Genomic DNA, 14,720 nt, shown 5'->3' with positions numbered 1-14,720 from the left:
TATAGGTCTAATGTACAACGTCTACTTCCGAACATCGTGCATAGTGTGAAATGGTTGACATGTGGAGTGTATGTTTCGGGTTTGCATGGACTTACCATGATGGTGTTTCAAGCTTCGAGTTCCAGGCCCTACAACGTCTCAAGATCTCAACAGCGACCTCTAGGGGTGTCATGTACCTTTCGAGGAAGCTGTACTTGCGATATGTCGACGATCGTCTCCTAAACTTTGACTATCTCTAATATTGACCTTTGCGTTTTTGGTCTCGGTCCTGGGAGCGCGATACATCTAGCATGTCACGCTCATCTACTCATCAATTGGGGATATGCACGGAGGCTAAGCGTGCAAGATCTTTGGTCAAAATTCTGAAGATGGAAGCGTATGACGACATGGAGCCTTTGTGTGTCATTCTTCCCACTGCCTTGTTCTCGTTTAGTTCAGTGGCTCATTCGCATCGTACCGTAAAATTCCGATCATTCTCATCTTGGCTCCTCTCTTTTTGCACTCTGATTTCTTGGCTACGCTGAGCTTTGATGGAATCAAAACTCTGAGGACTTAAAACCTCGTAAATCGCCACCCATCAGGCCGCAGAGGACGGGAGAGATCGAAATCGAGCATCTCGTGAAATCGACCCAGTGTTTAAGTCTTCCCTGGCGCCACTTTACACGCGCCTGTCAGTGGCAGCTGCCCTGCAATATCCGTGATCCTCAAGCGAACTCAGCCAAAGCGAGGCACCACCATCTGTCGAAGTGGAGGAGGGTTGGAATATAGTCGAGAGGCATATGGAGATAGCAGTCGGCCGAAACCCCCAGATGTGGTGCACAGCGACGGTGGCCGGCAGGACGTAGATGCGGGGCAGGAGGATGCGGAGTCGGAATAGGAAGTTCAAATTCATGGCCACAGTGTTCGGATAGCATCGCAGGGGCAAGAAATTGAGTCAACTGCAACGAGGTCATTTGCCACCTCGTCAGAATAGAGAGGATATAAGGGCCGTTCCGGTGCAGATTTCCATTCAATGGCTTTCTTTCCACAACACCATCCTCGTTCGCTTTCATACAGCAGTCAGCCATCGCATGTAGATTGGGGCGTGGTACTCGCCGAATTTGTCACTGCGCTAGGGGACGTATACGAGGGCTCGATCCCCTTGATATTGTCAGTGCCGGCCGCAGAGGACGTTGCGGAGCTACCTGAAGGCGCCGGTCGGCAAAGCGCCTGCGCTATTGTGGCATCTGGGAGATTTACCCGTAGCGAAGTCGAAAGGATGTTCGAAGAGATAGCACAGCTTCCGCACGAGAATCCAAAGAATCAATCATGGGCTCCGGACACGAGGTTGCCACGCAATCACAGAGCGAAAGCCCTGCTTCCCTTGAATGCTTCCCCCGCTTCATTCGTACATGGTCGAGGCTATCCGCCTCAAACGTTTGTATTGCAGAAAGATGGAATTGAAGACGCACCAAGGGCAACTAGGACGGTGGGGCAAACCGAGCATCCCATGGCCCAGCAAGAATTCCGTTGTGCAGATCTGGCTGTGGATAGTTGCCTTGAAATGCCACAGGGAGGCTGCGACCTCGCCTTGGAAGACGAGAAGCGATCTAGTGATCCACGCGATCAAGGCGTGGCAATGACATCAGAAGTTGAAGTGCTTCATTCGGTTCCAGACACGATGTCAAGTCCAAGAGAGCGATTTCCTTTGGGCTGTCCAATTTCTAATTGCAAGCAGGTTTTCAAAAACAAGCACGACCAGAGCCGGCATGTCCTCACTACCCAGGTCCACCAGGAATTCAGAGACCACGACCCACAGTGGCCGACAATGAGGGACGAACTAGACATGAATTTGGCGAAGCATCCGTTGTTTTACTGCTGTGTCTGTGATCCAGACGCGTTGAATAAGAGGCGCTTCGACTTGATGAAGAAACATGCGAACAGGCAGAAACATACCCGTCTCGTCGCAGATGCAGACGATGGATCGCAGGAGGAAGGCTGGTGGTGTGTGGTAGTCAACTAAAGGAGATGGTCAAGGGCAGAAGTGCTTCGAGGTATAGCATTGATGGTTGACCTCTCGATGCTCATGTATTTTGATATGTTTCAGTATGATAATGTACGGAATAAGAATGATCATTCACTTGTCTTTGTATATTCACACACCTAAAAGTGCTCTCACGGGAATAGTGTTGTCGTACAACCCTATACAGTATTGACTAAGTCGATAAAGACATGCCGCTCTGAAAATCATGCATCAGCGAACCCGTAACCAGTCCCAGCCAGTCCCAGAGCCCCAGATGCTCCCAGATACCTAGGTCATCTGGGGATATCTGGCTAGATGTCTGTGTATGCCCAGATCTGGACGGATAAGGTGCTCTATCAAGAAGCTGACTAGGAGGACATTTTTGGAAGGCTGTGTATGTAATGCTAGTGCTGCTTGAGAGTTTTTCGATACAGCCTTAGACAAGAGTTGAGAAGAAAATCCCCTAGTAATGTATCAGACTGTCATTGGTGCTATCTATTAGATATCAGCTTGTTAGTGGTATTGAGATACTTCCCTACATCATAGCTTTCAAATGATGTATTATATGCCATAATTCTTTCATGAATGGGTGCTAAAAATGTGAAAATAGAGGATACTTCGCTAAGTTTAGACATTCCAAAATTATTTCTAAGTCTCAAGAAGCTCAATATATACTAATTGTTGATATAGAACATCATAGCCATATAGTGGAATAAATAATTCAGATCTTAACATTGCTTTGAGCTAGTGGATAATTCAAGAGGTTCTGGGTTTAATTCCTATTTGGTGTAGATTGATTTTTGCAGTTGTCCTATTGATGACAATTATCTAAGTATTTCTGTATATGGTGCATCTGGACATATATTATGGACAAAGTTCCATGGGATCAGTAATCCCAAAATAATTTGTAGAAATATGGGCTAGAAGATAATATCTTAGTATCTATTAGAATACTATGAAAAGCTATACAACATTTACCTAGAAGGTAATATTTATTCCAAAGTATTATAAGTGTCAATTTAAGAGATGTAATAGAAGTGGGCTTACCTCAATGTCTATTAGAATACTGAGGGAAGCCTAAGCTAGCCATACTCCTACTATGAGCATAGTAATGAAAAGTTATATAGTACTTTGGTAATATCCAAGCCAATGAGAAGTGAGTTAAGTAATATAGAAGAAATAGGTGATTTGCCTTAATTCAATACACCCCCTCAAATCTCCTAAAGTCCAATTAGCTCTGCTATTTTCTCAACCTTCTGATGAGCTAAGGGTTTGGTAAACCCATCAGCTACTATTTCCCCTATAGAGCAATATTGCAGCTTAATTAGGTTCTTCTCAATAATATTGTAGATAAAATATTATTAGATGTTGATGTGTTTTGTAGGAGTAAAAAGCATTGTTCTTAGTAAGAGAGATTGTTATGAACTGCCTACTGTATCTTTCTTGCCTTTCCCATGATCTATATAAGGACACATAGGACCTTTCTCCCAACTATACCTTGCATTCCTGATCTACTGCTAGTTGGTCCATGCTCTTGCTTGTACATATTTATAGCAGCTGCAGTGCAGTAGGGAAGCCTTAGGCTATCCACTTCTGTTCAATCTAGGAACTGCTGTTCATCAGTCTTCCCTAATTCTCAAGCATTGGTCTGATCAGCTTCACTTCTTCACATCCATCAACCTCACCATCATCCTCTTTGTGTCTGTACTGATTTGTGGGCTAGGAATCCCTCGTCCTGAACAGCCGTTCATGACAGAGATAGTAGATAGATCATTGCCAAATAGAATGGTTGGCACAGTCAAGGGAGAGAGTAGATTACTTAGAAGCATGTGAATCCATAGTGCTTTTTTATTATATGAGCAAGTACAGCATACTTGGCTTTAGTGCTTAACTGAGTAACAATAGTCTGTTTCTTAGAAGACCAAGAAATGGCACCGCCATCAAACAGAAAAATATATCTCAAGATCAAGAGTTAGTGTTCCTAACCTCTATGATTTGTATTCAAGAATCCTTCAATACCTTGCAATTCCCTTCCAAATGTCAACTATAGCTTCTGTGTTTCCTTCAAATACCTCAACAGTTACTTTGTGGCTTCCTAATGAGCATGCCCTGCTAGGATGTGCATGTCTAGTTTATGACTATGACTGTGTAATCTTGTAGACACCGGAGACCTTAAAGGAAAAATATATAGTAAGTTTTGCATATACCCAAAGTACACCAGGGTATAGAGACCAACAGACCAACTAGTATACACTCTGTGACTCAGCAGTGTTAGAGTTAATGCCATTACTGGAGCTATTAGCACTATATAGAGATACATAGGAACCTTAAAGCAACTCTATGGCCATGGCCATAATGGACCAATAGTGTTTTTATATTGTGAATACAAAATAACTTATCTATGGATTTCTGATGCTTATTGTTGACATATTGAGACAGCAGCATGTAAGTGGGTTTTATAGGTTTAATTTTGATTCTATGTAGCTCTGATGACCATACCTACTATTTTGAACCAATAGACCACCTATCATGAATGGCTGTGAGTGACAAAAAAACCCAGGCCACAATCAACAAAGAGAAATAGGGGTGTATGATGATGAAGAGGTTGTGATGGGTTAATTAGACCAATGAATCAAACTAAACAAGACTCCCCACCAAAGCATCAAATTTGGATGCAGACTAATGCAACATCATCATGATCATTTACCCACTTCTGGACTCAACCTGTCATCCACACACACCACATATCCAATAATGCTGGAATGGTTCTCACTGTTGCACATACCTACGCACCGCGCAAGATGACATGCTGCCAATTGTGCTTGCGCAGTGCAGATAAAGACATCATTCCAAGAGCAGCCGCACCCGCGTAGCCATATGCAGGGCAGTTTGGGGAGCTTTGCCAGCCTGAGTGCTGGTGCAGTTGGGGTGTTGATGAGTGCCCCGATGCATGGTGGGCATGCACAGAACAAGGCGTGTGGGGGTAGTTGCGGCGACATTTGTTTAAGAGATGGTGTTCCTATTGTTCAAGCAATGGGACGGCTGGAGGCCCATGAAATTCACGAGGCACATACAGATTTTTGAACGTTTCGTCAACGCTGTGTCTCAGATCTACTCTGTTAACTACGTTTGCCTTGTATCTGCGATGAAAGTGGATAGCTTGCATTCCTTATGTATCAATGCCTCAACACACTCGTGTAATGCTGGGTTCTGAAGGAAGCAAACATATATGCTTCACCACTTATACTAACAAACGATATACCTACAACAGGGGCAAAGCAGGGGGAAAAATACATTGTATCAGTCAAGCAAGTCCAAGTCCAGATTGTGTGGCACACTGCCGAAATCCACGCCTAACGTCTGCATGAAAGTCCTGTAGGTCATACGTCCTCCCAGTGTTTCAGTGTCGCTCGCCACGCCTGTCCTAGAATCGATTATAGCATCAATTCTCGCATACGAGATCATCTTGGCAAGTGGTTGTATCCAATGGTCCCATAGCGGCTTGAACGGGCTCGTTATGGCCTGTTTCAAAGAATCGAGAGCTAAACTGTCAGGGTTAAAAAGATCGTTCTTGTCCTTCCGGATTCTATCCCATGTCTCCACCGTCCATTCCTCCATGACCTTCCGCTCTCGTACTTCTTCCCCATGCAGCAAAAACCCACACGCGCACCAAATTAGCAGGTAGAAGAACGACTCCAGGTCATGGCGGTAGAAGTGAGGAGAGCCTTTCATAGTCTGCAGAAGTTCAATAGCCATGAAGGGCCCTGTCCCTGTACGATGTGACGGAGACGCAGCATGCCCAACACCAGCTTTTGCTTCGACATCGATCGCAAGGTCCCAGTCGATAAGCACACCGTATGGCTTGCCCTCCGGAGTCAGGCCAAACATGACGTTATTGATGCTCAAGTCTCGGTGAATGACATGGGCCCTCCTGAAGACCAGGCGATGCGCTGTTGATAGAGATATGAGCAAGAGTAATAAAGGTAGGAACATAGAGAAAGACGGTACCTCGAACGAGGTCGAGGAAAACTGATTGGAAATCTGGGAGGGTCTCCAGATCCTTCAGAGGTCTGAGACGGTCGCATACGATTACGCGGAGCACCCGCTCTTCGACACTTCCTGACAGTTTCCGCAGTGAATCCGCCATCCGTGGCAAGCCCAGACTCGCGCCCTCTAACATCGTCGACAGTCGCATCGGTGTGATGTGTTGTGCCTCTTTCACTCCAATACGCTTGCTGATCCGCCGCACAAGACTGTCCTCGGAATCCACACGCGAGGCCGCCGGCCAGCTGAACTTCACCACCAGCTTCTTCCCTGCTTCCAGCCCTGCAAATTCGTGCCCAGGAATGACGGTCACAGGTATGACGGAAGTCCCGCGGCCCACAATCCCAGGCTGCACGTAGAGTGGATCTCCCGTAATCTTCATCTTCACAACGCCGGGAACCAGAATATTGTCTGCGTCGACGCCTTGGTCGATCTGAATCTCCCATTCATCCAGATGCATCGGCGGTCCAACTGTGGGAGACACCAATGTCGGCGGTGGGCGGATCATCGGCTCGTACCCGAACCGCTCCATGTTGCACTCCGTGACCGCCGCCAGAGCAAGGAAGAACAGTCTCGGATTTTCGATCAAGTTGAACTCCTGCGATCTGACCACGCCCATCCGGTCGTAGTACCAGAGTGACATTATCAGATCCCGGATAAAGAACCCTGTTGTATACCGGCGTCGGCCATCCGCCAGACATTCTGACGCATAGCTTGCAGCCTGTAGCTCGTCTGAGGTCAGCACCAGTGGTTTGCGCTTCTTGGTCTTGGTCAAATTACCACCATCCTTCCTAGCGTCTGCAAGGAGCTTCCTACTGGCAATGACGCGAGAAGCGCCCACCTCGGTCGTCTCGACTGCTCGTAGGGTCAGTATCTCATCGGCGAACGTGCCTGCTGACGGCGAGGCAGCTGACTCTTCGACTGCCTCTCCTTCCTCCTCGACTTCTGCTTCTATATCAGATTTCACAGCCACAGCAGCGGCCCTGCTGTGCCTACGATACGCGGCAAGAGAAGTCGACGTTGATGTCGTGCGCTCGGTGCCTGGAGACCCTAACTGATCCACGGAGCTGGACGAACCTGTCCCGGTGCTGGTGCTGTCCGTGGCATCGAGGGCCCTCCGCTTTGCACTTGGCGGAGTCTCTTGCGAATGTGCCTTACGCTTCAGTCCCGCATGTGTCCCCGCCAATGCCTTCTGCTGCTCAGAGACCATCTTCGGTGAAGGTTCGATAGTTACTGATTTCTTCCTCGAGATTGGCTTGAGCTCCATGAACACGACCACCATCGAGAACTTCAATGGCATCTTCTCCCTCTCTGGATCGTTCGCCTGCGACTCTTGCCAGGCGTCTGCAATCAGGGGAGGCATGCCGATCACATCGGGCTTGCGCTCGTTCCTCTCGCTCTTGATTTTCCTGTCTCCGAGGGGCTCGAACACCAAGGGACAAGGCGGCTTTAGGCCCAGCGTGTCTATGAGCTTGCGCACCGCGTCGTCGACCATCATGACAAAAGGGGGATACCGTTCCGGCTCGAAGTGTCCCATGGTAGCTTGGAATGCGGCCGCAATTATGGGGTTCAGCTGTAGATCTCGTTCATTTCTCTCCCATTCGAGGCGATCTGGTTCGAACTGCCAGATGTCGCGGACAAAGTCCTCGACAGAGAGGCCGTCTTGTACGCATCCCATCAGGTCGCGCTTGAGCAAAGGTTTCACAAGAAGCTTAGTATGATGTTTGGCGACGAACCCGCCAACACGCTCCTGGAGGGGCGTTGTCGGTCGCGGCGGCGGTTCCCCCGCGCTAATACCTAGTAAAGCCATCGTGAGCAAACTGAATGAAACACATTTCACACTCGACACCAGTATTTATAAGGACATCGACGCCCCGCATTGAACGTCTTGATGTTGCACTGACCTTGGAAACAAGACAAGGATCGAGCACACACGCTTTTGTTCAACCGCGACTGGATCAACACGCGTCGGCGCTTCCGCACGCGTCCCCATTCGTGTTTTGAACTCCGCATAGTCTGCCCTGACCCTCGTATCTGCCCTCGTGGCTACTTCACTCCGCGACCTTGAGAGATCTTGCGATCTGGTCAATGCAGCAGAGACCATCTTGTCTCCGAGAAAACGCAGAACAAGGCAGTATAATAGAAAACAATACACAGCACGCTAGATATTCTCCACGCGCTCCATGAATAGCACACCCGGTCGCACAGGCAGAACATGATAACGATGATCGTCCACCGACCAATCCTCAGTTCACTGGCTTCCCCCCCTGACCCATCAAAGAAACGACACCGCGTTATTGCCCGCTCTCTAGACTTCTCCTGAAACCACACCCGTTCTCGTGACGAGTTTGCTGAGCGATCTGGCTTGCTCCAACAATTGCGCCCATGTTGGTTGCATATCAAATATGTGCAGTTTGTAGGTGCCTGGTCGGAAACTAAAGAAGGCAAGTCGAAGATGGAAAGACGAGGGGTCAAGACGAAAACACAACTGGTCAAGTTCAAAAGACGATTAGTCGAGGTAAAAAGACAATTGGTCGAATAACTAATACGTCTACCAATGAGCCCCGTTGACGCCACCACCGAATTCAGGGTGTAACGGTCATGCAGACTCCATTGAGCGATGTGCCGATGATTTGACGAAGTGAAGAAACATTCTTGTACGTTGCGACAAGAATGGGGTCGCGTCTGTGATAGAACGAGATGAAATTCAAGACGATTGCACAAGAAAGAGACGTTGCATGGTGGTGGGATGACGATGGCCACGAGCCGACGCTGTGACATTATCCAAGCCAAGACGACCGACGACCAACAGCCATTCGAAAGCGACCAGGCTGGCATAAGCAAGTCGAAATCGATATACAGACCTATAGCCCTGCCCTCGTCCGCTCTCTCTCGACAAGTGATCCCTCCTCTCGACCACTTCCATCCCTTGACTTTCTACCCACTTTGATATCAATACGTCCTATAACCTTCTTCACATACCCACATACCTTTCTACTATCTTCTCTTATCATCGTCTTCCATCATCCTCGATTATCTCTCCCGCCACTCCGCACTTCACCTCCCACTACTATCCATCATCATGACCTCCCCAACCAGACGCTCTGCATTCAGGTCTGCCGTGGCTGGCCCCACGTCAGGCAACAATTCCAAGGTGAACAACGAGAACGACGAACCCAATTTCAAGGACACCGACAAGGGCACCACCAGACCTCCGCCCCACGTCGATGTCCCAATCCGTCAGTCTCTCATCCGTCTAGCTCCCTTCCATCCTCACACTCACACCTCCCCGCAGTATTGAAGCTCGAAGCTCGCAGCTCCATCTCCCCCTCCCATCCCAACCTCGAGCAAAGCATGCTCGCCATCGAGCTTCAAAACCAGTTCGCCCCCGACACCAAGCTGCGCAAGAAGTCCGTCCGCTTTGCGCCCGACAACTCGCGCCTGCCGCCTCCGCGCACTCCCAAAGTCCGCAGCAAGAAGCACTTAATCCGCTTCGAGGACCACCCCGGGCTGTCCCAGCTCGAGATCGGCGCACTCAGGGCCGCACGCATCATGTCCATGCCAAGCCCTCCCAAGTTCGGCGCCCCCGACTACGACTCTGACTCGTCCGACGAGGAGGACACCATCAACTTCATGTCCCGGCGTCCCACCAGAATCAAGCCGGCCCGGGTCTCGGCCCCGCCTCCGCCTGCAGCACGCTCGAGCGGCAACGTCTTCGCAAGGAACGGTAATATCTTCACACCCATCCAGGCCTCTTCTCAAGTTCAGGCATGGCCGGTTGGTTCATACAAGGCCGCAATGGCCGCCGACAGAGCGAAGAAGGCTGAAGAGAAGGCTCGCAGAGAGGAGAATGCCAGGAAAGAGGCGGAGCAAAAAGCCCATGACGAGAACGCCAAGATCGACGTCGAGGAGGAAGCAGCCGTGATAGAGATGCTCGAATCCTCGCCCATGCAGCTACCTGAGGAACTTCCCGAGACACACACCAACGCGCCTAAAGATGCCTTTGACGAGACACCTACCGAAGCACCGAAGCAGTGCTCTAACGAGCAATCTGACGACGTACCGGAACCGGTGTCAGCGGTGCCTCCCTCCTTGTCCTCCTCGCCGCCGCCCCCTCCCCCTCCCGGCTCTCACCACCCCATCAGCGCAGCCCCTGAGACTCAGCTCTTCTCCGCCCGCAAATCCGAGCAGGCACTCGCAGACGTCGCGGAGGAGAGCACCACAAAGCAAGCCGTGGAAGACACCAAAGATACCAAAGACACCAAAGATACCAAAGTCAACGAAGACACCGAAGACGAAGGCGAATGGGTCCTCGTCGACGCATCCGCAGACCAGCATTCGTCTACCGAGTCCTCAAACCAGCCACGCAGATCGCCGACGATCCCACAGGTCATCCAGAGGGTCACGCGGTCGATGTCCAAGGGAATCCAGGCAAAATTACGCGTCGTCTCTGGCGGATCCAAGACCAAGCCGATCCCACGCGCATCCAATGCAAGCAGAGCCTCAAGGGGAGCAGGAAAGGCGAGACAGTTGTTGACTAAGAAGAAATCCGAGACGGAGATGACCAGAACCAAAACCAGGACGATCTCTGCTGCCGAGTCGAGGGCGCAGACCATGCCCGCGATCCACCAGGTACGCACAGCTGCCATCGGTGACGCCGAGCTTGTGTTGACAATCCCAAAGTCTACATCTGTCCCAGAGCTTCCGCCGACTGCCTCGAGCTCGAAGCCCAACCAACTCAAGAGGCGTTGGGTGGCCGACGACGTCCAGGTATCCTCGTCCAAGAAGCGCAAGTTCTCGGGACAAGAGCCGCCAGCGAAGAAAGCCAAGCTCTCAGCGACCACCGAAGTGTCTGTTGTCGTTCCACAAGGTCCTGCAGCACCCACGTCTCAGCAAGTCGTCTCAAGCACTCGTGTTTCTGGGAAGAGGCGTAGGGATGCTGATGAGGAAGAGCCGTCGTCCATTGGAACTCGTCTGGTGAAGAGACTCAGGAAGTTGTGAGCGGCGCGTCGGAGGGAGGCGGTGGTCGAGACGGGGAGGTGTTGTGGAGGGAGGATGGCGGGGGTTAACTCTTGTTTTTTTCACAGATCTAGTGTCGGTTTGGTATCAAGGCGAAGCCAAGTCTCTTCAAAATCACGTCTTTTGGTGGCAGTACCTTCGGCCGAGAGGGACCTGTTGTTGGGAGATGGGGTAGCGGGAGACACGGCTTCGGCGTGTCTCGGTGAGTGTTCCTCGTTATACCTCATTTTGCCTTTCTATGTCAGTATCTCGACGACGACGAACGGACGGGCCTCTCCGACTCAAGGAGCGACGTGCTGTGTCTGGACCGCACCGCATGTCGTTTCTTGCACCGGACGAAGCCTGGACGGACGCAAAGAAAGCTAAGTGAAACCAACCCCTATTTGCGCGGTCATTGCGTTCACGTATGTCATGCGAGCTTCCTTCTCCCAGCTTCCGGTTTCGGTTTCTATTCTGCAGCGGACGTGGGCGGCGGTCGGAGGGTATTTGCGCTGGTCGCAGATGACTTGGGGGAGCGTCGAGGGAGACATAGTCGGGAGTCGGGGCGGGTGGTCGGCGGTATCATGAGGGATGGGCGTGGGCAGGTGGTCGCGCGAGGGCAGGTGATGCGAAGGCATAGAGTAGGCGCTGCGTTGGGTTCTGCATGGTAGGAGGGGAGGGCCGGGCTTGGTGATTCGCGACCACCAAGTTTGCGTTGTCTCTTTCGAACATGTCGGGGCTCGACATCGTGTCGGGAACGAGGGGGCGATGGGCGCCTCGTTGTGGTCTGCATGGTAGGAGGAGAGGGCCGGGCTTGGTGCTTCGCGACCATCGAGTCTGCGTTCTTTCTTTCGAACGTGTCGGGGCTCGACGGAGTGTCGGGAACGGGGAGACGATGGACGCCACGTTAGGTTCTGCATGGTAGGAGGGGAGGGCCGGGCTTGGTGATTCGCGACCACTAAGTCTGCGTTCTGTCTTCCAAACATGCCAGGGCTGGACATCGTGTCGGGGACGAGGGGACGATGGGCGCTGGAGATAGGCCCGGAAGTGGATATCGGACGACGGCACTCGAACAAGAGGCCTGCGGACAGACTCGGATTTGAACAGGGTTCGGATATGGATAGACATCAGATGCGGACAGACATTTCGGACACGCACAGACTCTTGGATGTGGACAGACATTTCGTATACGTATCTCGACTCTTGGATGTGGACAGACATTCGCACTTCTCTTTTCTTCTTTTCTTTTTCATTTTCTCTCTCGTTTGTGACATGATTCTGCATTTGTACACCTGAGAAAAATCATTTTGATTCGAAATGGCAGACGGTCTGCACTATCGATAACCAAGCACGACAGACCTAGACAGAATGGAAAGACACGCACCGAGCATACACACCGTTCGCAGCTGTCTCGGTTAGTGAATGGTCGTGACGGGAGCGACCAGATGATGTCGACGTCTGCGGTGAGGAACCGCGAGGACCCATGCAGAGTCGGGTCAGACGCCCACACGCATGGGAGGGAGCAGTGTACACAGCCTGCGCCTGAGAACGGACCCACTGACCATCATATATAGCACACCAGTCCATGCACACTACCCACCCACAACCCTCACACTCTGTGCTCCCCATCCATTGCTTCCCGGAACTCCCCACCATCAACATCCCAGCGTCTTCCAACAGAACAACACCTAGACAGCTTTCTCATCCCCGTCGACCCCGATTTCGCCATATCGCTCACTCGTGAGTGCCTATCTGGTCGTGCGCGATTGAGCTGCGCAGTCCTGCCCGTCCTATCCACCTATTTATACTGTCCACTGTGCCATCTCCCTTCCATATCCAGCGCAGGACTGCGCATCGTCCCGTCCTCCTGACCTGACCTGACCTCACCCACCCACGTTCTATAAAGCCCCGCGTCTCTCCCGCCATCATGGTCATCGTCAACGAGAAATCAATGCTGCCCCCTCCCCCTCCCTACCTCTCCCGCTCGCTCGACATGCACCCCCCGCCCTTCCCCGGATCCTCTACCCGCCCAAAACCTTCCTTCTCCACGCTCCCCCCGCACATCCTCCTCGTCATCCTCTACCACACCTTCCCGCAGACGTCCTTCCTCGACGAGGGCCGCGTCGAGCGCCAGAGACGCACGCTGTACTGGATGAGCATATCGCTCAGGCTGGTCAGTCGGTCGGTCTACATCGGTGAGTTGTCGAGTCGCTACGACGCGATCTGACATGACCGATCTACATCACTGTCAGCATGTATGCACATCCTCCGCTCGACCTACCTCCCCGCATACACATCCCTCCTGCGCGCTCCTTACACCTCCGACCCCTTTCCACTATCCTCTCCCCCACCCACCACCACCACCACCACCACCACCACCACCACCACGCCTCCGACCTCAACCATTACCTCGACACCAACCCCCGACCTCCCGCTCCTCCCGTCCCCACACCGCGAAACAGCGATCCTGGACGCTTTCATTGCGCTCAAGGTCCGCGAAGACGTGTGGGCCGACGCGTCCGAGCTCCACCTTGAGCGCGAGGAGACGTTCCGCGATGTATTCGAGCGCGTGCAGCCCCGCGCGCGCTGCGAGGACCTCGTGCGGCACTACGGCGAGCGCGCGGGCGTCGTTGTGCTCGATGCGCCTGGCGCCGCGGATCCTTCTGCGAGCGGTGGGGGCGGGAGCAGAACGAGCCGGACGCGTGCGATCCCGTTCAGTGCGCTGAGCGTGGCTTTCGAGCCGCGCCGCGTCGCGCTCGTGCTTCAGCCGCCAGCGGGCGAGCGGCGGCGCACGATCGCGGAGGTGCCGCGGGCCGCGCGCGACGAGCGGCTCGAGGTCGCGGCGAAGCGGCTCGTGCGGGAGCTGCAAGCGTGGATAGCGGAGGGCGGCCAGCTGTGAGCCCTCGTATGGACGCACGGACACACGGACGCTGTGTGCGCGGGCAAGCATATATGTATTGTACGGATCTGTAGGTGTTTCGATGTTGTATTTTCACCGACCATGTATCCTACTCGGATTAGGTTTATGTACGCACATATGTCTGATATAATATCGACGGCACTCCCTTTTGCGGTGTCTCTAGCAGCGCCGATGAAAGTCGCGACCCCCGCACTGACCACACGCGCCTACTGCGGCTCCCCTGCCTCCCTCTTCCACCCAAACCCGACCTCGTCCACCTCCGGCTCCGGCTCGCGCACACGCCCGGGCCGCCCGTCCCACCCACGCCGCGACCTGTCCCGCTCGTCGTCCGCCCTGTCCGTCGCACGCAGCCCGAACGCACGCGGCATCGCTCCCTCCATCTCCCGCCGCCGCTCGCGCCGCCGTTCCTCCTGTCGCCGCTCGGCGTGCCGCGCCGCCGCCTCGTCGTATGCCTCGGCGTCTGCCTCCCATGGTGTCGCCGACGTCGCCGGCGGCGGGTCGCGCGTGAACACGCCCCTGCCGCGTCCGCCCTGAGCGCGCTCTGCATCACCCGCATCCGAGTCTGCGCGTTCGTGCCCATCGTCCTCGTCCTCGTCCTCGTCCTCCCCATCTCGCAGCCCCCCGCTGTCCTGCCTCTCTGTCTTCAGCCCCCACCCCACCTCATCGACCCCCCATAGCCGCCCCTGCACCCCGCCGCCACCGCCGCCACCCTGCCCCGTGCGCATAGCGCCCCCCGCAGCGACGATCGTGGCCCCC

General features: G+C 52.9%; 6 protein-coding genes across 6 annotated transcripts; 4 read left to right on the top strand and 2 right to left on the bottom strand.

Moving 5' to 3' along the window:
* Nucleotides 1-5: 5 nt before the first annotated feature.
* On the top strand, nucleotides 6-2,002 carry HETIRDRAFT_445481 (uncharacterized protein; the record flags this gene model as incomplete). Its single annotated transcript, XM_009549931.1, has 5 exons — nucleotides 6-68; nucleotides 113-172; nucleotides 290-397; nucleotides 710-841; nucleotides 1,057-2,002. The coding sequence occupies exons 3-5, from the start codon at nucleotides 291-293 to the stop codon at nucleotides 2,000-2,002; spliced, it is 1,185 nt and encodes a 394-aa protein (XP_009548226.1). The 5' UTR covers nucleotides 6-68; nucleotides 113-172; nucleotide 290.
* Nucleotides 2,003-5,302: 3,300 nt separating this feature from the next.
* HETIRDRAFT_419330 (uncharacterized protein) lies at nucleotides 5,303-7,926 on the bottom strand (the record flags this gene model as incomplete). The annotated part of the gene is made up of 3 exons (XM_009549930.1): nucleotides 5,303-5,952; nucleotides 6,011-7,843; nucleotides 7,896-7,926. 3 exons carry the CDS (start codon nucleotides 7,924-7,926, stop codon nucleotides 5,303-5,305), a joined length of 2,514 nt encoding a protein of 837 aa, XP_009548225.1.
* Nucleotides 7,927-9,128: 1,202 nt separating this feature from the next.
* On the top strand, nucleotides 9,129-11,047 carry HETIRDRAFT_322558 (uncharacterized protein; the record flags this gene model as incomplete). Its single annotated transcript, XM_009549929.1, has 2 exons — nucleotides 9,129-9,285; nucleotides 9,342-11,047. The coding sequence occupies 2 exons, from the start codon at nucleotides 9,129-9,131 to the stop codon at nucleotides 11,045-11,047; spliced, it is 1,863 nt and encodes a 620-aa protein (XP_009548224.1).
* Nucleotides 11,048-11,101: 54 nt separating this feature from the next.
* On the top strand, nucleotides 11,102-11,435 carry HETIRDRAFT_419328 (uncharacterized protein; the record flags this gene model as incomplete). Its single annotated transcript, XM_009549928.1, has 2 exons — nucleotides 11,102-11,267; nucleotides 11,311-11,435. 2 exons carry the CDS (start codon nucleotides 11,102-11,104, stop codon nucleotides 11,433-11,435), a joined length of 291 nt encoding a protein of 96 aa, XP_009548223.1.
* On the bottom strand, nucleotides 11,428-12,045 carry HETIRDRAFT_103721 (uncharacterized protein; the record flags this gene model as incomplete). The annotated part of the gene is made up of 1 exon (XM_009549927.1): nucleotides 11,428-12,045. One exon carries the CDS (start codon nucleotides 12,043-12,045, stop codon nucleotides 11,428-11,430), a length of 618 nt encoding a protein of 205 aa, XP_009548222.1.
* Nucleotides 12,046-12,519: 474 nt separating this feature from the next.
* HETIRDRAFT_410376 (uncharacterized protein) lies at nucleotides 12,520-14,138 on the top strand. The gene has a single exon (XM_009549926.1). The coding sequence runs from the start codon at nucleotides 13,302-13,304 to the stop codon at nucleotides 13,941-13,943; it is 642 nt and encodes a 213-aa protein (XP_009548221.1). The 5' UTR covers nucleotides 12,520-13,301; the 3' UTR covers nucleotides 13,944-14,138.
* The last annotated feature ends 582 nt before the right edge of the window (nucleotides 14,139-14,720 follow it).

This window comes from Heterobasidion irregulare (genome assembly GCF_000320585.1).
Source record: "Heterobasidion irregulare TC 32-1 unplaced genomic scaffold scaffold_07, whole genome shotgun sequence".
Lineage (NCBI taxonomy): Eukaryota > Fungi > Basidiomycota > Agaricomycetes > Russulales > Bondarzewiaceae > Heterobasidion > Heterobasidion irregulare.
The sequence above is the reverse complement of the archived record's forward strand: the minus strand, read 5'-3'. Positions and strand labels throughout refer to the sequence as shown.

Excerpts from the sequence above, each read along its gene's own strand:
- HETIRDRAFT_410376 (XM_009549926.1), top strand. The coding sequence starts at position 13,302 with ATGCACATCCTCCGCTCGACCTACCTCCCCGCATACACATCCCTCCTG.